The 25039-nt window shown below is 39.4% G+C and overlaps 1 protein-coding gene across 2 annotated transcripts; it reads right to left on the bottom strand.

The window, feature by feature from the left end:
- Positions 1 to 1676: 1676 nt before the first annotated feature.
- Positions 1677 to 23793, bottom strand: recql4 (RecQ helicase-like 4). 2 transcript variants are annotated; one of them, XM_088327839.1, is made up of 26 exons: positions 23583 to 23793; positions 23429 to 23462; positions 23233 to 23345; positions 22300 to 22446; positions 22107 to 22237; positions 19810 to 20497; positions 19590 to 19672; positions 19407 to 19506; positions 17962 to 18127; positions 16920 to 17180; positions 16770 to 16862; positions 15000 to 15136; positions 14848 to 14931; positions 14599 to 14787; positions 12921 to 13103; positions 11571 to 11769; positions 10084 to 10277; positions 9936 to 10019; positions 8230 to 8367; positions 7893 to 8151; positions 7159 to 7288; positions 6926 to 7092; positions 5547 to 5724; positions 5316 to 5472; positions 4394 to 4502; positions 1677 to 1890 (listed from the first exon to the last, which is right to left on the bottom strand). In XM_088327839.1, exons 1-26 carry the CDS (start codon positions 23664 to 23666, stop codon positions 1769 to 1771), a joined length of 4230 nt encoding a protein of 1409 aa, XP_088183965.1. In that variant the 5' UTR covers positions 23667 to 23793; the 3' UTR covers positions 1677 to 1768. The 2 variants fall into 2 exon arrangements, with proteins under 2 accessions (XP_088183965.1, XP_088183966.1); XM_088327840.1 differs by having other exon boundaries at positions 19407 to 19503.
- Positions 23794 to 25039: the final 1246 nt, after the last annotated feature.

Below are 25039 nucleotides of genomic sequence, written 5' to 3'. Positions count from 1 at the left end.
TTTACAAGCACTTCACCCAGAATTCCTTGAAACTATGTCAAAATTCAAACATTTTCGAGGATTTCAAGCACCCGGAGGAACGCCGTTTACAGCTGATTCAAGACACAGGACGTGACCAACCCAGTAACATAGGACGTGTTAAGGAGACTAGGGTTTAGTGCCATGACACGATGCAGAAAATTGCTTGCTTGGCCCTTTTTGGCCCCTGATCAGGACTAAGAGTTGAATATTGGCCAAGTGTGTGTATAGGAGTAGAAAGAGGTCAATCACACCTCAAGGAAGTAGAATAAACATTAACAAGGACCTCGGGCAGATTCGAAGCCTTGAATTTATGACGTAGGTCAATATTTGTCTTGTGGTTAGAAATAAAAAGACAATGTAAATCCTATCAATGAGTTTCTGGGAAAGAAGGAGCACTTTCTTCCTTGTTTGGGTCAGGTTGATCCCTGTGTGTGTCTACTAATAAAATACTCCCACAGAAATGCTACCAAACTAAATATCCAATTTTTGCTTGAAAAAAATGGACCATATATATCATTTTGCTTTCATTCTGAAAAGAAGAAATATTAAAGCAATGCTAGTATCTACTAGAGAAATATTACGACAGAAATACGACTACAGTAATAGTACAAAATACTACAAAAATACAGCCATAACACTACAAAAGTACCATGAAAATAAAACTACAGTAGTATTACAAAATATTACAGATATACTATGAAAACCCAAATGCAGAGATACAATTTAAGTACTGCTGAAAGCAAAAATACTACAGAAATACCACAGTAATACTAAAAATACCAATATATACATTACAAGACATATACAGTACTATGAAAAACAACTACAGCAATATACAGAAATTTAAAAAAAAACTACTCTGGAAATACTACAAAAAAAAACCGCTACAGAAATACTATAATACAAAAATGCTACTACTGAAATATGACAAATACTACAAAATACTACAACATAAATATTACGGCAAAAATACTACAAAAATATAAATAAAACTCTAGAAATACAAAAATACCTGAAAAATAATAGTACAGTAATACAAGAGAAATACTACAAGAATTCAATGGAAATACAAAAATACTAATACGGAAATACAGTACTTCAAAAATATCACTACAGTAATACCATATTACAAGAATACTACAAAAATACAGTTACAGTGATACAAAAAATACTTCTGATATACTACAAACAATGTGGAACTATGACAAAAATACTACTGCTGAAATACTAGAGAAATAAAAACTATGGTAATACTATAAATTATTACAAATACTACAACATTCCGACAGCAGATATACTAAAACACTACAACGAGAGCAATGCTACAAAATATTCCAGGAAATACTACCAAAAAAATACAACTGCAGTAATGCTACAATCTACTACAAATACTACAAAAATACAACTATAATAACACTACAAAATATTACAAAAATACTATAAAAATTCGACTGTAGAAATACTACAAAAATACAAATACAGTAATACTGCAAAATTAAACATGAAATGTGGTGCTTAATACAGGGACCTAATATATATTTTTGCTTTAATTGTGAGTGTTTCAAAACCAATTTGATGAGACCTATTTAAAAACAATTAGAACATGTAGATAGTGCCCCCTGATATTTTTGAAACAAGACCCCACAGACAGCAACTTTAGAAAAATAAAACATTTATTAACAAAAAAAGAAGAAAAAAAAACAAATATTGAGCCTTGCATACCCGTAATAAATAAAGAGGGTTTGTTTTACTTAAACTGAATAATCTCCTGAGTGGCCAGTTTGATGAGCTTGTTGAAGTCGAACTGGATGTACTTGCGCCAGTAGCGTCGGTCTCTGCCGTAAGTTTGGGCTGGATAACACGGACTTCCTAAAAAACACACACAAAAAAAACAAACAAAGATCATTTAAAACATTAAAAATAACATTGATTATTTCAGGCTTCAGACTTGACAATAATACCTGGAAAATCTTTTCTAAAAAATTCACATGAGAGACACAATCATGAAGTCTAACTAAATTATTTCATCATGTTATTACATTTACGATGAAAAAGCTCAAAAGCAGGTGCCGCAAAAATATTGGCCCCCTGTTCTCTTATCTCTTCTGACTCCAGAAGTTCCCTGATGACTTCTGAATGATCCAGTGTCAAACTAAATGACTAACAATGACAGGGTGCATCTGCGTTTCATGAAGTCTCATTTAATGTAACGGAGAGATTATAAAAACAGTGCAAACCTAGCAAGACCTCATTTTTTTTGGCCCAAACAAATAGAAAACTAATCAGAGGAGCAATCAAGGAGCCCATGATCACATTGGAAGACCTGCAGGCATACACATCTTAAGTGGGACAATCTGTGCATCAGGCAACTTTTAGTCATACTTTGCTTAAATCTGCTCTTTATGGAAGAGTGGCAAGAAGAAAGCCCTTTCTGAAAGAATAGCATTAAAAAGGCCCGTTTGGTGATTGCAGGGAGCCACAAATAACATGGTGGAACAAGGTGCTCTGGTCAAATGAGACCAAAATTGTCACTGTCATTAGTATTGACTTGTTCTTGAGAAACAAGCCCTACTGTATTCCTCCATCTAGTGGTAAGAACCGGGTCAGTCCTTTCCTGATTTTTCTAAATCAGTGCTTCTCGACCTTTTATAAGCCACATTTAACATTGCATTGTGAATTAGAAAATACAATTAAATATATTGATAAATTATTCTAAATGTATTAATGTACTCGTTTTTTTCTTCTACACTTGAGGCACCGTGGATGTGCAAACTATATATAAAAAAAAACAGTAATATAGTCTCATCTCATCTCATTAGCCGTACCGCTTATCCTCAGTAGGGTCGCGGGGGGCTGGAGCCCATCCCAGCAATCATCGGGCAGTGGGCAGGGGACACCCTGAACTGGTTGCCAGCCAATCGCAGGGCACACAGGGACAGACAACGCATTCGCTCATTCACACCTAGGGACAATTTGGACCGGCCAATTCACCTGAAATGCATGTCTTTGGAATGTGGGAGGAAACCGGAGTGCCCGGAGGAAACCCACGCAAGCACGGGGAGAACATACAAACTCCGCACAGAAAGTCTGGAGCTGGATTTGAACCCACGACAGGTTCCCATGACATGAACTGTGCCGCACAAGCGCTAACCACTGCCCCGCCGTGCTGCCCACCAGTAATATAGTGTGTATTATAAAAAATATAAAAATAAATTAAAACAAACACACACTTTTTACCCTTTTTCTAGTAAAATAAGAACACTTAAATAAAATAGCAAAAATGTATTCATCAGTGGGATTTTCGCTTATAATTTACATAGTACAACCAAAATTAATTGTCTGTGATACCTTCTAAGCCAGAGGCGGGCTAACTACAGCCTGAGCTGCACGTGTAGCCGCCCAGGCTTTTTTACCCAGCCCGACAAATGAAAAGGGTCAAATTATAATGACAATGCATAAAACAGTAAATAAAGTACTATTAATTGAAAAATGTCGTTCTTCATGCCAACTTTGTCACCATTATCCTTTTGTGTGTCGACAACGAAAATACTACAAAATTACAAAACAAAAAAAAACTATTCATGCTTTTAAACGAGGACTTGAAACATTATTTTGCTTCTGAAAAGAAAGAAATACCAGAGAAATACTAGTTTAGAAATAAAAAATAAAAAATGTTCTTCTTTATGCCAACTTTGTCACCATTATCCTTTTGTGTGTCTACAACAAAAATATGACAAAATTACATAAAACTCCTATGGAAATACCTAAAATATACTTCTGCAGAAATACTACAAAAATGCAGCTCGTAAAACTATAATACAAAATTACTACTACAGAAATATCAACAAAAATACAACTACAGTAATATTAAAACAATACTAGAAATATACAAAAAAAAAATCTATGGAAATATTTTTAAAAACTACTTTATAAATACTTCAGTAGAAATAATACAGTAACATTACAAAATAAAACAACAGTAATATTGTAATAATTCTACAAAAGAATTATCCTATGGAAATGCTTTAAAAATAATACTAGAGAAATACTACAAAATAAAACTACAGTGAAAAAAAAACAAAAATACGATAGAGGTACTAACCCAGAAAAAACTAGAACAGAAAATGCACTTTTCGGAAAAATTTGGGGGTGCAGCTCTAAAAAAATCCCTTATCATTCTTGATTATAATATGTTGGGTTGGCTACTGGAATAGGCTGAATGATAAAGCATAATTCTCAAATATTACTGTAAGCGAAACATTTTAAATGGACATTCTTTTACTGATCTGGGCCGCCTGAGAAAATAAAGTCTGGATCCGGCCCCAGGGTCAAAAAGAGTTTGACATGCCTGATATAAATGATCATATCTCACCGATGCCATGAAAGATTCTGGCAACAGCCCTGCCGGAGAACTTCTCATCACTTCTGATGGACAGGAAGCTCCGAATGTCCGCTCGAATCTGATTCACCCAGTCCGAAAACTGCACAAAAAGTCAAGTCAGGCCACCTTTTTTCAGATTCAGATTCAGATTCAGATCTACTTTATTGTCATTCTAGTACACCCTGAATGTACAGATATAAATAAAGTTGTATTGTATTATGGCTACGTATAGTATTTTACCATAGTGCCGATAGTGCAAGAAGAGTAGCTAACCAGATGTGGAAAATGGGCAGTCAGGTTAACAAGTCAGGTACACAGTAACATTAACACTGTAACAATAACGCTGTAATTACAATAGTGCAGAGAGCAATGTGCAAGGAGTGGCAAGCTATAAAAAAACTGCCAGTAGTGCAAAAAGTCAGATTAGCAGCCGTTTAGATTTAAGTTAACTATATGTTAGATTGACCATTTAACAGTCTAATGGCCAGGGGGACTAGACTATTGCGGAGCCTGGTGGTCCTGCACCGCACACTGCAGTACCTCTTCCCAGAGGCTAGCAGAGTGAACAGTCCATGAGGGGGGTGAGAGGGGTCCCCGGTAATGTTCTTAGCATGGGATAGGCAGCGCTTCTGGCCAATGTCCTGAATGGAGGGAAGTGTAGTCCCGATTATTTTCTCTGCTTTTTTGTATAGTCCTCAATCACAAAGAAACCTTGAGAAGGGGCCTCGCAAATAGTAATCCCTCTTCCAGGATGACCAGGGTGCAATAGATTTTGCATTGGGTAACAGTAGACAAACAGTGAACATTGATAAGAAAAGCATAGGTAAGATGTAAAAAATTTGTTGAGAAAGTGCCTGACAGCAAGGACAAAATGATCAACGGGATTTCAAACCAGGTAATGGTTTTGGGTCACCTTGTATTGGTCTAGGCCGTCCTCTGGTTCCAGCGGTTCCATCGTGGGGTTTCTATCTCGCCGCTTATCGAAGTAGTCCGAAAGAAGGTCCTTCAGCCGGAGACTGCGGTCCTCGTCCAGGTCGTCCACGCAGGAGAGCACACTTTTGAAGGCCACACTAGTGACCCAGGAACATAATCGACATAATCAGGTAGTACAAGCTTTTGTTTGATGTTGAGCAGATCCACAGACCTCTTGAAAGCTTTAAAGCAGGCACTCAGCTGGTAAAGCTGCGACCTCTCTCTTTCCTGGACGCGCTTGTGGAGGAACTTGCAGACCATGTCCAGTTCCTCATCGGACAGGTCGCCGTAGGAGCGAAAGTGGAAAGAAAGGGAAGAGAATTCCACAAGGACACCGCTTCGCCCACCAGCTAAGAGGGGAATATACAGGGTTCGTACACCTAATTCATGGCCAAATTCAAACACTTTTTAAGCACTTTCAAGGCTATTTTTTCCTGTACCTTCAAAGGAAGAAATCCAGCGCCGATCAAAAGAACATTTTGTTTTTGGTTGACTGTGATGACTAAAATAAAGTCGCTATCTTGTTGCTAGCACATACTTGGTGCTATTTTGAGCGGATTTCACCTATGTCTATGTTTTTTTTTCGTGTCAATGGGCAGCTATAAACTCACATCAATTTCGACATTATGCCTCAACAATGCATGGGCAGCTTGGCTAACATGACAATGGCTCAAAAGTGGCTCATAGAGTTCAATACGGAAGACAAAAAAAAGTTTTGCATGTATAAAAAGCAGGTCAATGAGCTCAATCTGGACTCATTTTAATGATAATTGCTCTGAAGCAGAGTGCATTAAATCTTTCAAATTTAGATATTGCTGATCTTTTGCTTTATGTTTTACTGAATGTATATTTTTTGCGTGTTTTTCAGAAGATCTGCGTCTCCATTGCTTAAAATAGAATTGTAAATAGTTAATCATTTTCACATTATATAATTTATTTATAGCAATCAAGGTTATATTTTTAATTTACATTTTATTGTTTTCCATTTTCAGGGATTTTGTGTTGTTGTTGGATTTTAAATCTGTTCAGTGTGTAAAAATCAAATATTGTTTAGTATTTTACAATTCTCTCTTGTAAATCTGTGAATATTTGAAAGTATATTTCATGTGTTTTGCAGGGATCCCTGCAAAACATATGAAAGTACTAATTACTAAATAATTTGGTGGATAGTGTTTTGTTATTATTGATAGCATTAAAGAAAACAGTCCGCTCTTCTCAGTGAGCCAAGCCAAAAAAGTCGGTTTTCTAAATAGAGCTGTCCTTTTGGGTATGATCAGTAGGGGCGGTGACGCTTAACATGACAACGCCATAATGACAAGCAACCAGAGCAGGGGTGTCGGCGTCATTTCACGCACTTTTAATAACAAATATTTTTTATTGCGTGGTCTAGAGTCAGACTACCAAGAAACGTGGCAATGGCAAACAATTCATTCATTTTCAAGCACTTCACCCAAAATTCAATCATTTTCCTGCCAATGTTAGTATTCAAGAGTTTCTAAGTATTTAATGCACTTGAACAAACAAATCACACCAAAGTCACCATGAGCTCACCTTTATCAGTACTCCATTGCAGCTGTCTGAGTCCCCTCTTGACCAATTGGAGCTGCCATCCCATGGTGTCAGCCACCTCCACCACGTCAAATTCTACCTGGTCGCACGACTCTACTCGCTCTCCGGCCATGCGTTTCCGGGCTAGCACCACGGCGATGGGCGGGCAGCTGCAAAGCCGCAAGTGAGCTTCACTATGTGGCACGGGAGGGCACGGACTGTGGTTAAGGATTTACATTCTGGTGATCTTTCGGAGCTGTCTCGGTCCGTCGTAGCAGCTGATTTTGCACACGGACAGCGTCGGGTGGAGAAGTTCTACGAAGCGTTGTGGGTGGAGCTCCAGGTAGCAGAGAAGTGTTTCGATACCTGGAAAAATGTATATCTGTATACACTAAGGCAATACTCAATTATCCTAAAAAGGGGGGATTTACACATCAGGCATGTAGTGCCTACGTTAACTGTAGGCGCTACATACAGAAGCAACATGGAACAAACTTGAAAATTTGGCAGTAACTAATAAAAAAGGACAACTCATTTAGCTATATCTAGTATGCTGCCTAAACAGGCTGTGCAAGGAGTAACGACTTTTGAAGGAATGTGTGCTAGTTGCATAATTTCTAGGCAGTATGGTGTATTTTTTCTTCATAACTTAATTGATGTTGTCAAATTATTGCTTTACAAAGAAATTGAACCAACAAAATTAACTTCAGCCCAAATAGTTTATTGTCTAAATGGGTTCCAGAAGGAATTGAAAGGATAATTAAAGCCCCTTGTTATTGTACGAGTTAACTGTTGGCGCTACATAAAAAAAAGGAAAATGGATCAAACTCATAAATTTAAGTAAAGGACGGCGCTTGTCATATTGTGCTAACTAATTACCGCCAGGAAATAATTGAGAAGCCCTGTTTCTATCCCAACTAGTTTGATGACTAAATGGGCAGTAAATTGAATTTTTATGTGACTTATTTACCTTCTTCTGTGATGTCCAGACTCTCTACAGTCTCCTGAATGGGGACAGCTCTCTCATGAGTGTGACACACTCGTTCCAAAGGCCACTCAGTAGAGCTTCCTAGGTCCTGGTCGCCAAAAACCTCCTCATTGAGCTTTTTCACTTCTGAATCGTCCTTAGAATCCTTAGAGTATCGTACGGCCTGCAGAGCGGGTCCGTCGTCACCGCTTTCCTGTTCGCACATTTCCATGATTTCCAAAAGCTCTACGTCGTCGACGTCCTCCATGTCAAAAAAAGCAACAGGGTATGATATAAGCGCTGTTGTGGTGGTCACTACAAAAAAATAGAAGGTGGTTACCTTGACCAGCTCCTGTTGTTTCTGGTGGAGTTGTTTGCATTTGCACGGCGGGAATACTTTCTGGACCAGTCGCTTCACCGTGTAGTAGTCCACTGTGTCAGAGTAGATGTGGCGTCGCAACTCATGGAGGTCCATACCCTAGACAAAAAATTGATTACATATCTAACAGTTCTATACAATAAGGGAGAATCATTGATTATTTAAATGTAAGTAATTAACATTAAGTATGTGTTATATTTATTCCCTTATTTGGTGCATTTGTTTAGTAATTGAGAAAAAAACTAGCTATATTTTAATACTGTAATCCCTTGCTACTTGGCGCTTTGTACACTGTGGCCTTCGGTGCATCGCGGGTTGAAAAAAAATGATGTAATTTCTTTTAAATAATAAAAAAAATCAAGCCTTGCTGCCTGTTTACTAGATGCACGATCACATACGGCCCTTTTTTCAGTTCGGGCTTTTGGAGTGAGCTGTTATCTCCAATCCCATATTGCTGCAAGAAGGCATTTTTGTCGGGAGACGTGCCTAAGACGAAATGCCAGCTTGTAGCCGCGGATCAATGTCTCCGGACTATTACTGAGAGTAAGGTCCAGGGAGAGCACTCTTTTTGGTTTAGGCATTGAAGATGCCTCTATGCCCCCACCTAAAATGAACTGCACTGTTTCGGCAGCAATAATTATAATCATATTTTATATTAAAGTGCCTTTTAGACACCCAAGGTCGCTGTACACAGAGAATTCAGACGGCCATGTCAATAATTTAAAAAAAAAAGAAAGATAAAATCTGAAAAATACGTACAGTGGAAAAAAAAAGGGAGGGGGGCATGTGCAGCAGTTGGATAGATAGGCTAGTCTGAAAAGGTGGGTTATGAATTGGAAGGGCAGGTTGGCAGAGTTCCACATTTCAGGTGGGCAGTCGGTCCCACATCCATCATCACCAAACAACTATTGCTGATATCAGTGGTTGACAGCTCAAATTTGTGTCATGTGTGTCGATTCTTTGTCCGTTCTTTCCGCCTAAAATTAACAGCAACCATGCGACCGCAATCCATTATCAACAGTTTTGGCCGCAATCCATTATTCCAAGTAGTGGGTGGGGGCCGAGAGAGCAAATTTTCATCGTGCGTGGCGGCCTTTTTCTCTCTCTCTGTTCTTTCTGCCTAAAATGAACTGGATTCATGTGGCTGCAACCCATTATCTCTAATTGAGTAGTGCCGCAAGTAGTGATGTGCTTTTCGGATCGAAACCCCTAAAGCGTGTGCCGATTAATTTACACCACACCATTTCATTGCAAGCACCAAGCATGTTATAAATATTATATATATTATATTTGTCTGTCTAGATGATAGCTTAGTCAAGGAAATGAATAATCTTAAAGCCCCTACGTGTATAAAGCATTTCCCTACGGGGCTTCACTGCTTTATGGGGCTTCATTTTGCCATCACTAGATTATGGTAAAAAAATATGTGAGAGGTTTGTCCACTATGCTGCTTTTCACATATTGCAGGGGTCCACAATAACTGCCATAAGCGACGGATTACATTATATTTAATTTCCCTAATATTGGCATGGCAGAAGTAATTTGTGTAAAAAAATGACCATGAAAACTAAATGTAGTAAACAAAAAGTAGAATAAAATGTATATAAAAGAATAAAATGCTGCATAATGTGTTGCATGTGTACTTATTAATTTATTCGCAGTCTTACTTCAGGATCAAGGAAAAGGTGACAGTGCGCTGGTTCTCCATCTCGTCCTGCTCTCCCGATTTCCTGGACGTAACTTTCAAAGCTCTGAGGGAAAAACGCCACTTTTAAGGTACAGAATCACAATGAAATATGCTACTGTGCAGGACACCTTGGGCATGTTGTAGTGAATGATGCCGCGCACGTCGGATTTGTCCAGGCCCATGCCGAATGCCACAGTGGCCACCACGATTCGGAGCTCGCCGCACATGAAATTGTTTTGAACCCGGCGCCGTTCTGACCCCGAAAGGCCTGCGTGGTACGACTCTGCCTGCCACTTGAGAGGTTTACGAATCTTCTTCCTTGCTGGAAAAATTGTTGTTTTACTGACATATTTTAGTAAAAAAATATGTTTTTAATAGGCTTACAACTAATTGCTTGGTCGCCTTAACAGGCTAGCAATAACGACTAGACAGACAGCCAGTTAGGTCGTTATAGTAGGAAGCAATAAGTCAAGTCATGTTTATTTGTGACCCCCTTTATCACAAGGAGTCTCAAAGGGCTGTACAGACTATTACGACATTATCCCCTGATCCAACACCTACATGATGGCAAGGAAAAAGTCAAAAACCTCAGCATGATGAAAATGAAGAAAGCTTGAGAAGGGACCACACATTAGGTAATCCTCCTTTCAGGATGACCAGGGTGCAATGGATGTTGCAATAACAAACAAAAATATTAAAAATAAATTAAGGCAAGGGTGTTAAACATGAAGCTCACAGGCTGGATCAGGCCCGCCAATTGTTTAAATACGGACCGCAGAGAAAAATGGAACAGGAAATGGAAGGGATCTGACACTTTTTTTTTACTCCCGACCGTCATGTCCTGGCTTTTGGCACCATCGCAGCCTGCACATGCAAGTACATGCATTTCTTAGAAGCACTCGAATCAACTTGTGTCTGTTTATCTCTTTTAGGTTTTGGGTTGGCGTTTGGACTTTACGTAAAGTAGGCCCATTTTCATGCTACACTAACAAACAATAAAATCTTGTTGATGAGCATGACATCACTCTACAGCACTCCCCTCCAAAGACCCATTCATCGAACCTAGTATGTTCTGGCCTTAATAGCCCTACTAAAATTAGAAGCAGATAGGTGCTGTGGAAAAGAGGGCTCTTTGAACTCAGTTGGGCATTGTTAACACATACTTAATAGAGAAAATATCCAATTTTCAACTTTTTAAGGACACCATTGACCCACCCCTGGAATAGAAAAACAAGTAACAAAACATGATTACATTTGGGGGGAAAACGCATTCATAATGGGGCGGCATTAGCTCAGGAGGCAAAAGCTTGTCTTGTGATTAAGAGGTTGCAGGCTCGATTTCTGGCTTGTCCTTGTTGAAGTGTCCTTGCATGGCTGACTCCCTATTGGTGTGTGAATGGGTGTGAAGCACATTGTAAAGCGCTTTGGGAGGTCTTCATTGACTTGAAAAGCGCTATATAAAACTAGATCATTTACCATTTACCTCAAACGATGCATTCCATTTCTGAAGAAGGTAGAAAAATTAAATGTTATTTAAAACCACCACATTGTACATGCTATCCGGCCCAAACTAGTTTGCTGCCTAAAAAAGATGCAAGCATAAGCAGCGCCTTACCAAGTTCTTTCTTTTTTTGCCCCACTGGGTTTGCCTGTGCTGGACTGTTGCTGATATCTTTGTTTTCTTTCAAAAGCACCCCCTGCAGGCAGGTCCTGAGCAGCGCAGCCACGCGGGACGTTTCCTCCCTTCTTGTGCAGTACACGATGACTGAGTCGAGGCAGCCGAAGCGGTCGCCTTTCAACAAGGACACCAGAGCCTAGAAAATAAAAAACAACACACTGTTAATCAAGGTCATGATTCACCCATCCTTTTGAGGGCAAGATCTACTTTTTGTTACAAATTAGAGGTAAGATCTTAAGCCCAAGCCTGGAACAAATTTTGGCCCGGCACAGGCCAGAAATGTCAATCATTACGAGTGGGTCTTCTCTCTTGCTGACCAAAACAAAACTAAAATAAAATATATGTAGTTGTTGTTGTTGGATCCCTTAACCACTAAGGTCGTAGGGGCTCCAGTTCCTGTGCTGTGTCTTAGACAAGTACAGCCCATCCCTCACCAGACCCCAAAAAAAAGAAAAAAAAAAAAAGTTTTATGTGCGTAATACCCTGTCAGTGTCAGAGCTAATAGTGTGAGCCATCCTGTGCAAGAAACACCATGATGTTGCTTCGCTATGTTGCCATGCTAACATCACAGTGCGCCAAGGCATTTTAAGGCCGTGAGTAGTTTTGGCCACGAGAGATCGTGGTCCGCAAAAAAATAGAGGACGCCACATGACAAGTACTGCACTAAACTCTTGCAATATCAATTCAAAGAACTCCTTCCTGTCTCTGTCTATTATCCACCCGTCATCTTTGTCTCTGCTTCTTTCTAAAATTGCTGCGCTAGATATTAAATACGTACTGCTGCTGAGGTTTGTTGCCTTAACGTTTTCCAGTCAACTTTTTGAATGATCCGTCAATATTGGAAAAAGTTTGGTTAATGTAACACCTGAAAACACAGAAATATAAAATATGTAAATGTATATATAGTCTTGTTTTACTTAGAGTTAGTTACAAAAGACAGGCTTTAATTTGTTTTCATAAATAACCTCTCCTCCTTTCGAGTCCTCACAAATGAAATATAAAAATGGGGTTTTTTTTTGGCACGGTCTCTCAAATCAAGTTAACCAGTCGGGCTAAGGCATGATTTTACCTCTAGCACAAAGGGCGACCAGTTTGGTATGCATTTCTAAAATAACTTATGTCGTTACTATGTTATAATTATGTTATTACCAGGCTGTTGTGACACATCACTGGTGTTATTTTCAAAACTGGTCCGTGGGCTACTCAAGTGTTCTTCGGGAACTACCTGGTGCCAAGGGGCACCGTATTGGTGATCTAAGTATAAAGGAAGAACATGAAAACTTTGACCTGATCCTTCTCCCGGTCCATGGACACAGAAAGTTGCAAGTTGGCAGGCACAGCCGCAGATCGGACCCCAATGCCGTCCTGGTCGTGGATTTCCAAATGCTGGGCGATGTCCAGCGCTGTCGACAAGGTGGCCGTGGCGGTGAGCCCGAGTAAGCATCGTACGCCCAAGCGCTCCCTCAACACCTACAGAAAGAAACCAATCAAGATGAAACGCATAACACCCAATTATAAAGTACAGTGATGTGAAAAAGTATTTGCCTCCTCCCTGAATTCTATGTTTGTTTGCTTATTTATCACTAACAAAAGGTTTCAGATCATCAAAACATTTTTCACGTCAAAGAGAGACAACCTAAGGAAATACAAAATGCAGTTTTGAAATGTTGATTTCATTTGTTACAAAAAAAATAAAATCAAAATCTTTTTGGCCCTATGTGAAAAAGTTAAATCACAAAGTAATTGTGACTAACCACAATTTTGGGAAAGCTGAGTTCAATTACACAAGGCCACACCCAAAACTGATTGCCACCACATGTGTGAAATCAGAAATAACTTAAATTGAATCTGTTAGACGAAGTGGAGTAAGCTAAAAATGGACAAATGAAATGCCATGAGTCAAAGAAATTCCACAAGAAATTCGAAGAAAGTGATTGAGATCCATCCGTCCATAAAAGGTCACAAATCCATTTCTAAGGCTGTAGGGCTCCAGCGAACCTCTGCCAGAGCCATTATCCACAGATGGAGAAAAATGAACACTGTGGCAAACCTTCCCGGCAGTGGTCGACCAACTAAGATTACTCAAAGAGTGCGACAACGGCTCATCCACCAGGTTGTCGAAGAACCTGGAAAACATCCAAGGAACTGCAGGCCTTGCTGGCGTCAGTGTTTATGAATCCACTGTAAGAAAGACACTGGCCAAAAATGGCTTCAATTGGAAAGGTCCCAGAGGAAAACCACTACTGTCACAAAATAACACAAAGAATTGTCTTACATTTTGATTATGCTCAAGACTTTTGGAGAAACATTTTGTGGAAAGATTAGTCCAAAAGTGAAATTTTGAAGAAAATTTGAAGATGTGCAGCCCGTTAAAGCTGGTGTGAAAATGACACAGCATTTGACAAAAAGCCTATGATGTCAACAGTAAAGCATGATGGTGGCAGTGTGAAAGTCCGAGGATGCTTTGCTGCCTCAAAACTAGGACACCTTGATGTGGTTAACAGAATGATAAATTCTGGTGTTTACCATAAGATCCTGGAGAACGTCTGGCCATCCGTGTGTGGCCTAAAACTCAAGCGTTCTTGGATCATGCAGCAGGATAACGATCCAAACCCACAGTGGCCAAGTCAAAGTCCAAATTTTTATAACCAAATCCAAAGATGCTATGGCGTGAACCTTTAACGGGCGGTTCATGCTAGAAAACCCTCCAATATGACAGATTTAAAACAATTTTGCAAAGAAGCGTTGGGCAAAATTCCTCCACAGCGTTGTGAAAGACTCATTATCAAATATCGTAAAAAAAAAAACTTTTTTCGGTTATCGGTGCCAAAGGTGGCCCAACTCGCTATTAGGTTCAGGGGGCTATTACTCTCTTAACATAGCACCAAATAGGCTTTTGAAATCGGGTAGTGAGCAAACACTTTTTTATGAAACTGTAGGACAGACACAATGCAATTTCTTTCACCTTACAAAGCCTGAGATAGCACGGCCGGAAGTTGTGGGACCATTCAGACAGACAGTGAGCTTCGTCAATGCACGCAAAAGCCACAGGCGGGAGCTCCTGCGCCGAAGGCAAGCACCCTGAACTGGACCCGCCGCCCCCAACCAGCGCTTCTGGGGAAAGCAGCAGCACGCACACCAGACCCGCTTTTACCTGAGCCAAGGAAAATATTATAGTTATTTGAGAAAACATCAAATATTCTCTGCCTGGTACCTTTTGTATGGCAGCTTCTCGCTGCTTCATTGTCATGTTGGAATGGATGCAGGCTGCTTTCAGGTTGGCTGGAAGGCCAGACAACTACACAAATAAATGTCCACTATAAGTTTTAGCCATCAGGTCTTAGAAAATTCCCTTTGGTGCCCCACCTGGTCATCCATGAGCGAAACCAAAGGGGAAATGACCAGAGTGATGCAATTGGATCGCTTTGCATACAAGTAGGCTGGCAGCTGATAGCAGAGGGACTTGCCCATCCCCGTTGACAACACCACCAGAGTGGAGAGACCTGCACACGCATTTAATTGATTGACATCTTATTTTGCCCCTCTGTTCATCCAAATATAATGTTACGATGAATTCAAAATCAACTTCTTAAACAATTGAGAAAAACAAAAAAACAAAGGCTGAATGGGAAAAACACAGATCTTGTCTTGGTCCCATCCCATTGATACTTTTCACAATACTTGATTCAGAAAACCAAATTCTAGAGTATCACCCAAAAAGGGAACCACGTCTCATCATTGTTTTATATTTTCATATTCGGTTCACCATAACTGAGTCACACAACATAATTTTTACGAGAATAAAGTATGGGTTAATATCAAGTAAGAAAAATGTAAAAATGATATGTATAACATTAGGCACAGGAATATGAAATAATAAATCCAATTAAGTAGTTAAGTGGGCAAATCCAGGCGCTCACAAGCCATGTTTGAGGGGTTGTTTTTTTCATTTACAAAGACAAACAACTTGAGACATATAAACAGTTTAACATTTTTTTTTCAATAAATAAATGGACTAAAAGTAAAGTGTGTATTATCTATTTTATGGTAAATTATATTTCAAAGCCTTTTATTATTTTATATTATTTTCTTCAAGTTTTGAATTGGTCAAAAATATTGCTTCTTTTTAATATTTAAAATAGTTAAACTGATTTATCAATGGGATAAAGAAGTACCAGAGAAAAAATTAAATTGTGTATTTTTCATTGCACTGAGCAAATTCACCATTTCTTTTACAATTTTTGATTTCCTTTGTTGACAGAGAAAATAAATCCCGCTACGAAAAACAAATGCACAACTTGTCATGCAAACTGAGTAGATGTCTGATGACAATTTCCAATAATTATTTTTATTATTTTGATATATTTCAGATGTATGTATCTAGCATGCAGAGGTGGGGAGAGTAGCCAAATATTTTACTCAAGTACCGTTACTTAAGGATTATATGGCCCAGGTAGAAGTAAAAAGGAGTCATCTAAATATTTATTCTGAGTAAAAGTTAAAAAGTACTTGGTGAAAAAAACTCAAGTACTGAGTGACTGTAACGTCTTATTTATTCATTTTGTTTTAAAACAACCATTCAATCAGATCATCAAAGTCCAGAAATCCATCTGTTAACTGCACCGCTTATCCTCCAATCAACTATAAATTACAATTCTGTAATTGTAAATCTGTTTATGCAGACAGTTTGTTTAGGTGAACCCTCCGTGGATTAAAAATAAAATAAAATAAGAATTACATGTATGTGTGTATGTGTGTGCGTGACGCAACAGCTATATACAATGTGCATACAGTACAGTTAACAAAAAAAAAGTTCCTAACCCTGCTTACAAGTTCCACCTGATGGTTGTTTGGATCACTGGTCAAAGTGTGATTAAAAAGACGAGGTTGCTGATGAAGTAAGTGCGCCTTAGCGAGACAGACACGTTCTTTGGTGAGAAGATTTATGTAACGGGTTCAATGTAGCTGAGTAGGAGTGCAGTTTCTTCTTCACAAATCTACTCAAGTGAAAGGTTTAGTAATTTGAAGCTACTCCTAGAAGTAAAAAATGTCCAAAAACTCACTCAAGTCAATGTAACTCATTACTACCCACCTCTCCTTGCATGTCCTGTGCTATAATTGATGAGGTTTATGTACCTGACAAGATCCTCATGATTGCTTCCTCCTGTCCCGCCCTGAAGGAGCTGTAGCCAAGCTCTCGGAGGGCGGCAAAGACATCGTCTGGAGTTGCTGAAGCAACAAATAAATATTATTGTTCTACAATACTCCAAAAGTCATTTTCCTGACCTTGAGCTTTGCCATCATCTGTGATGTTATACAGCGGCTCGACGGGTGGTGGAGCTTCCGGACGCTCATAGTCCGGACGGATCACGTTAAGCAGAGCTTCGTCTGCGCTATTGTTGTCCGTTTCTTGTTCTCCTTCGAAAGCAGAACCTTGCCTCTGCGGCTGAAGCGTACCCGTCGCCCTGGCAACCTCTTCCAGGGTGGGCAGCTCGAAGGGCTCCTCTTCCTGAACGGGCTGCTCCTCAAGAGTAGGAGGCTGTGGTGCTGGAAACCAAAACAGGACCAGGAGAGGTTAACCATTGGCACGCGAGCACAGCAAAGTAAAAAAAAAAAAATTTAATGCACATTTTTACCTGAAATTTAGACATTTTCATTGCGCTCTTTCATTGTTTAGTGGCTTTACGGTGAGCGTGTGTCTGCGCGGTACGTCCCAGAGGAGGAGAGATCTGTCTTAACCCTCCCACAGAAACACCGGCGCGCGACAAATGAACGAATCACGACAGCCAAATCATGACGGCTCCTCGAGCGTAAAAATCTCGTTCTTTCCAGTCAGTGTGGACAGACGAATGGGACTTTGTGCAAAAAATAACCGTGCTGTTTATGCATTAAACCTCGAGAGCGTTGTACCTCGCAGTGTTAAACGTCATTACGAGACGAAATATGACCATGACTTCAAGGACAAGTCTGAAATGAAAAGGCGGATACATTGAAACGCGCGGTGTCCAACCCTCCCCTGGACATGCATGTTTTTTGGAATGTGGGAGGAAACCGGAGTTTCCGGAAGAAACCCACGCAAGCACAGGGAGAACATGCAAACTCCCCACTGGAAGGCTGGTAGCTGGATTTGAACCCATTATCTCAGAACTGTGCCTCGGACGTGCTTACCACTCTTCTGCCGTGCCTTGCATATTATCATTTTGAAGTAATAAAGATCTAGCACTGACTCGTTTAATGCAATAGACAGCTGTAAAAGTCATTGCTGTTAAATAATTGAATGTGTTAACTGTGTTGACTTGAGCCTAAATGGGAAGATATTGCTCCCTACCTGGTCCCTTGCAGTGGATGGCCCAATGTCCCGTGCCACCGCACTTGAAGCAAGTATCGCCCTGATGATTGTGTCCGCCACGGTAGCCTCCTCGCCGGCCTCTACCGAAAAACCCACCTCCGCCGCCAAAACGCTCACCTTTCAGCTGGAACTTCTGCATGTACATCTGATAAAAAAAAGGAAGTGCAATCGGACTAATACAGTAAAACCTGATTTTTGTTTTGCTTTTCTTTCCATTTCCATTGGGTGTTTGTGTGACACACTAAAGTAGTTGCGGATATCTTTTCCCCCTGGAATTCTTTATATCAGGGGTGATCAACACGTAACCTGCAGGTACTAGGTTTCCCCAGGAAATATATTTGCATTGGGTTTCTATACACACCTCTGAATTTTCTTAAACAAGCACACGGGAGCTTTAAATAATTCTAAGGTTTGTTACTGAGACAAATTGTGTATGTATTTTCCCCAAGTCTGATGGATGTGCCAAGTTTAATATATTTTTCGTTAATGCTAAGGACTTCAAAGACTGCATTATTTTCTTGGCAATTGTCATCTTGCCATGGCAGCTTAGGTTAAGTTCAAACTGCAGAGCTTAATCCTCAATTCAAATTTTTGGGGTGAAGTCCGATGTTTTTGTGAGACCCTTCACATTTCCGACTAAATGGGGCAGCAGTAGCTCAGGAGGTAGAGCAATCGTTTTAGGATTAAGGGATCCCAGTTCGAATCCCGGCTTGTCCGTGTTACATGCCGAAGTGTCCTTGGGTAAGACACTGAAACCCCAATACCCCCAATAAGCAGGTTAGCGCCTTACATGGCAGCACAGATCACGGCCGCTATTGGGAAATGTGAAGCACAATGTAAAGTGCTTTGGGAAGTCATTGACTTGAAAAGCGCTATGTAAATGCAGATCATTTCATTTCAATGCGGCTTCTATGCGACACTTCGTCTCCCGTGTGAACGTCACAACTGGCCAGCCTGATCGAGGAAGGACACGTGATATCACATGCAATGCGCTCATGTTGACGGAAGTACTCATGGACCCATAAGTAGCCTGCGGATTGGCCCTGAATATAGCTCAAAAGGGTTTGATCATTGTAATATTCTAGGAAATTAGATTTCTGGCTGATATGAGAATTTATTGACATGATCAGTCTTGATTACATGATCATTTATTCGGAAATGTTTAAATTTAGCCTATATTTTATATATGTAAATCACTCAATGTGTTTGAACTAAACTCATGTTTTAGTTTTTGAGTGAGCCTATTTTAACCCTACTTCTAATAATTACAACATGATCATAAGATAATAACAACATGAGTCCTTATGTAAGAAACACATCAGACTGGTAGCCCTTCACGCCAACCAGGAGAAATACTGTACTAGCTCTCAGTCTGAAAAAAAATTAAATGAAGACCCCAGCTTGATATTTTTGTTTATACATACTTGCTTACGTAAGGCCATTCCTCTCAATGCGTAGCCTTTGACGTGAGATTTTTTCTTTAGATTGATTTTCACAAAGTTGCCCTCTGTAATTTTGGAACTTCTGGTGCAGAAGAAGATTTGGATTTGGTATCAAGTGGTGGACACATGTAGAAGTATAATAAGCGTCCTATGATATGGTCTCACTTGGCTCGGGCTGCCTGAACTTGATGGGATCTCCTGGAGCCGAAGTCTTCCTCAATTTCTCCAAGGAGGTTCTCTTGAAGCACCTTGAAGATAAATGACATAACTTTTTCCACTATTAAGAAGCCAGGAATAACTCAAGAATAATTAATGAGAATTTCATTATATGACATGTCAAAACGTTTTATAAATAATCTTTACACGTATTCAATTGAGCCAGTACCTGTTTGGGGGTTTTACTCGCTTTAGTTTCCTCCGGCTCAGCATCTGCTTTTCCTTTTTTCTTGCGCCTATTTTTCTTCCCATCTCCTTCATCAGCTTGCTCCTCATTCTTCTTCTCCTCTTCAATATCCTTCTTCTTACGCTTCCTCCTCTGGACTCCCGCTCCCTCTCGAGCCTCACCTTCTCGCTGCCTTTTCCTAGCAATTTTACGCAGAGGGCTTTCGCTGGTCTCATTTTGCGGTGGCAGGTAATTTGTATTGTCCTCTTTTAGCGGGGTGGGATGTACTAAAATGTCAGTCACAGTCTCCTTCTCATTTGCATGTTTCTCTTCATTTTCTTCATTGTTTGCCTGACATTTCTCTACATTTCCTGCACCAGGCATACTTTTCTCTCCTAGCTCGTCAAAAACCTGACACCTCTCCAGCCACTTCCTGTCCACAAAGCTTAGGCGGTTGGCAGGAGAAGGCTTTCCTAAGGTAGAGGCTATAGGGAGCCTTCTTTCACATCCAGGTGAATCTCTTAAGTCATTATCGACAAATCCAGTAGTGATGGGAGAAAACACTGTATTACAACAATCAGTGGACGGTTCTGGAATGGGCATAAATGGCTGAAAAGGTTTGTCAGGGTCCACTGAGGGGATCTTTTTGGAGACTTCATCTACAGGGCTCAGGTTCTCTCGCCTGTTAGAGCTGAGTACCAAAAAAACATCACAAGTTCAATCACCCTGAAACGACAATTATAACTAGACAATAGCCGTGGCAGTTGGGGCTGGGCTCTTGCATGTCAAGTAACAATTATTTGTATAGCGTTAAATCATAAAATGTCTCAAAGGACTGCACAGGCCTCAAAACACCTTCCCATTATCTTAAAGTAAAATATACTGTAGTCATTAGCATCTACTAGTTAGCATGTAGCTGTTGGGTTCTACTTGATTGCATGTAGTCGTTGGCATCTACTCGTAAGCATGCAGTAGCTAGCATTCAGGGACACTTGGCAACACATCATGTGAGCTCCTAATAAAGAGATTGCTGGCTCGCGAAACAATAAAGGAGAACCCTTCAGAAACAGTATAAAAAAAAAATCAAAGCTATAGTAATAACAAAGTTATAACACAGTATTAAAAAAATGAATGGGGATACTGTAAAGTTGGCTGTTTTGGTTGTGTATTTCTCAGACTTCCATGATATGAAATTAACCTGTTTTTATATTCCTAAATATAAAAACAATCATCACACACACACACATAGTCACATTTCAAAGATCAGTCTAATTCCATTATTTGTAAATGCCTCTTTCAATTTTATTTCATTTTAATGTGAAGTCACACTTATGTGTGACTTCATTTCCTGTTTATGTGTGACGTCAATAAACCACACCTACTGACCGGATGTTGTCAGTACGGCCCGGGCAACCTGGGAAGATGGTGACTGGGCCATGCTCCATTCGCGAGGGAGGTCAAAACTCAATAAGTGTTTTTATTTGAATAATTCTGCCAACAGAGAGTTTATATCTTGAATATCTCTCACACATACTCATTCCTGATGGCAAATAAGTAGGTGCCTTCAGGGACAGTCTAAAATTCACAGCTACGGTAATAACATAGTAATTACACAGTATCAACAAAAATGAAGAAAACAATGAATGGGCACATTCATGAGTTCTCCAGCTTAAGGCAAGTTAAATTCAAGACTTTCTAAGAGTTTTTAATGCCTTTTGAAATTAAATTTGGGACCAAGTTCACCCGAAAAAAGCAATTTAAACCTAAAAAAAAACAATTTTTTAGCACAATACGTTGTGCCTCGTACAGATGATCTGGCACGTCTTTTAGCCACAGTGAAAAATGTTCACTTCTCATTAAATTACATCTTTCGCCATGGTCCAAAATAAAGGTCCCTGTTCATAGTTACTACGTTTAATGTGGGTAGACCCAAGACATGAGTCTGCTTTGAAAAACCCAAATGAAACCACTTCACTGTTTTGATAGTTCTGTTATTGTGGTCACGCCGTGTTGCCAGTAAATCGGTTAATTATTAAAAAAGACAATTGATAAATGTTACCAAATCTTTTTAGTTAAAACAAATATAAATGTTATTAATGTGTACACATTTTTCTCAAAGCCCTAGGAGGAGTAGCGAGCCAAACTTTTTACGGAAGAAGCAAGATGGATGGATATAAAAATAATAAAACGGAGGAATCCAATAATTTGGCTTGCATTGCTTACAGCACAGTTGGCAATCTGTTGCACATGCAAAGCCAGCTCCAACTAATAAGCATCTTGGCTAGATAGAAACCTCTTACCTTGATGATAAGGTGCTGGAATCTGCATTAGGATATTTAGTGAACGTGTCATCCTTCTGAACACTTTGAGGATCTTCTTTTTGGAAGTTCACAGGCACACGTCCACATTTTTTCAAAGAGATGGGTTTCTCCTGAAAAAATGAAAAAACACCCGCTGTAAACACAACCAAGAATAATAATACTTGATATATACCTTGCGAGGCAATGTCCCCAGGTTGTTTTTTAGCTTAAAGCCGTAATATTGTGCTGAGGCCTTCAGGGAATCTTTATCTAGGGGGTTGAGGGGCTTGGGTGAAGAAGCTGGTAAAGCGCTGCGATTCAGATGGGCACCCCAACAGTCCTAAACATGTTAATATGGGTGATTAATAGTTAATACAGTAAATCCCTGAGAGACAATTACCCCACCTTACAATGTTTCCACTTTACGGTGCGGGATCACACGTATTTTCAGCTCCTCTTTATGTATTTTCTCCACTATACAATATCAACATCAAATTATTTTGCGTGTCCAAAAACTGATTCTTAACTATGCAGTGTTTTTATATAAAATGCCAATATGTTATAGGCCTAACTACATCCCACAATGCCTCGCTCTGCATCCAGTTCAGAATGTCGTGTGCTTTGTAAACACTTTGCAAGTCTGCGACACAATACCGGATTCTTTGCACTATATTCATTCACTATGGGTAAGAGAGCTGGCAGTGATCTAAAAGAAGAAGCAAAAACATGATAACCCCACTTTTTGCATCCACTCTACGCCACTCGACCAGCTCAAGACACATTTACCGAATATATAACATTTCATTGTTCTTTTACAATATAATATTTAATTATATACACATATATAACATAAAAGTAGCATTTCCCTCATACCATTTTGTTTGTATCTGGTGTACCAGAGGTTCGAAACGCATTATTAAATATCACGTTTCTATCCACAGCTCTACAATAATTTCACTTAGCGATCCCCACCTCAGAACGGATTTTCGTATACCAGGGGTGTACTGGACAACTGTTGTTATTTTATTTTTTTATTTCTTTACTAATTTGTCACAAATACAAAAATGGGTTGTCTACATCGTGATTCTTTACACATGGATTCGGGCAAAGCATGATCACAACATACCGTCTGAAGTCCAGATCCGGATTGGTTTCTTTGATTACTAGTTGCATCATCAGATCTGCTGCTGCTGTTTTTTTCTTTCGCCAGTTTCAAATTGTTATATTCTTTGTATAAATCTGAGATGTGATGAGATATAGAGTAGATAAGCAAGCACAACAAAAAACACAAACACGACGGAAGAACAAGCGTTACTACTAACTTCTGGTCTCTTCAGAAGCTCCATCAACATCCTCCTGAAAATGTCATATTAATCAGTACCGATAAAACTGGACCAAATAAACAAACAAATATATATATATATATATATGTGTGTGTATATTTGTGTGTGTGTGTGTAATTATAAATATAATTACCTTAGCAGGCTTTCTCTGATTATCTTTGAAAAACTCTTGCTCCCACTTTTTCAGCAAAACTTTCACCTCGTTGTAGCGAGACATAATAATCTCTAAACAGTTAAAAGCAAACTACTGAACGGATATTTATGTTCGACATTGTATTAAAAATTAGAAATGTTGTGAGTGCGAGCTTGAGTTAGCGTGTAAAACCACTTCCGTGTTTTTACGATCTTCCCGCGCCGGAAAATGGCATCTGAGGTTGCCAAGTTTGCTAGTATCCCCTTTTTTCTGACATACTGTACAATATAAGCTAACTAAAATCAGAACTTAGCATTGTTCCAAGTTATGAATTTATTAAATTCATGTTGAATTCAAACATATGATGTGTTTCCTTTGTTCTAAAAATCATACGTAAATACATTGTAGAGTTCTGCAATAGATGCCCTGCTGATTGTCGTGGCAACCACTTAAACCGGAAACGCAGTCCCAAAATGAGCCGTGCGTCATTATTTAAAAGGACAGACACTCTGTTTTAGGATTGTTATTTTTACTTTATTCTTTTTTTTTTAATTTAGCCTTATTGAACATTCAAATATACATTACTGTACAAATATCTTACCACAGTGTTGCAAAAAATGTACAACTGAACTTAGTTTCTCTTTTACGGAGACACCATAAAAATGCATAAATGTATAAAAATGGACTGGCGTTGTTTTACATGAAACAATAACACATATGTAACAAATTTAACTGCATATTTTGGTCCATTATGCACTTCATGTCCTACTTATTTTCCAATTCTTACCTTCCATTTCATTAAAATATGATCACAATTTTTACGTTTTTTGTAGTTAAAATCGTCGAAGTTGAACGTCTTTGCATACTTGTAAAAAGCCGGGAATTTGCCATAATAATAATAATAATAATAATAATTTCCTTGTATTGTCATTCTGTGTAACAATGTACACAGAACGAAATGTCGATTGCACCTGACCCGTTGTAGCGAGCCGATGCAGCCGCAGCCAACAGAGGGCGCCGCCGACCACTTTTTAAGTCTTAGGAATGACTCGGCCGGGGCGCGAACCCGAACCCGTTTGAGAAGAAAACCTTGACGTGTAGATTTTTCAAATGTTACACAATTACCCAATATTTGCGAGATTCTCATGATTGTTTTCTGTTATTAGTGTCAATAAATTTGTTCAAACCAAAAAAAAAAAATCCGTACGTTTTTAATGCTGATGATCTCACTCGCAAAGAAAGTGGTTAGTGTCAGGTATTCCAACAGCAAGATATGAGGACTTTTCAATTCAGTATGGAATATCATGTGGGGGTGCAACACCCTTACCCCCAAAAAAATGGCCAGGAGCCAACCCCTGGTATTGGCTCTCATCAATGTTCATTCTGTGCTCAGGCTCTCAGCTAACGCATGTAAAGCATGCTAAGAACATTACCGGGGACCCCTCTCACCCCCATCA

This window comes from Urocampus carinirostris, chromosome 2 (genome assembly GCF_059441175.1).
Source record: "Urocampus carinirostris isolate Australia breed hairy pipefish chromosome 2, RoL_Ucar_1.0, whole genome shotgun sequence".
In the NCBI taxonomy this organism is placed as follows: Eukaryota; Metazoa; Chordata; class Actinopteri; order Syngnathiformes; family Syngnathidae; genus Urocampus; species Urocampus carinirostris.
The sequence above is the reverse complement of the archived record's forward strand: the minus strand, read 5'-3'. Positions and strand labels throughout refer to the sequence as shown.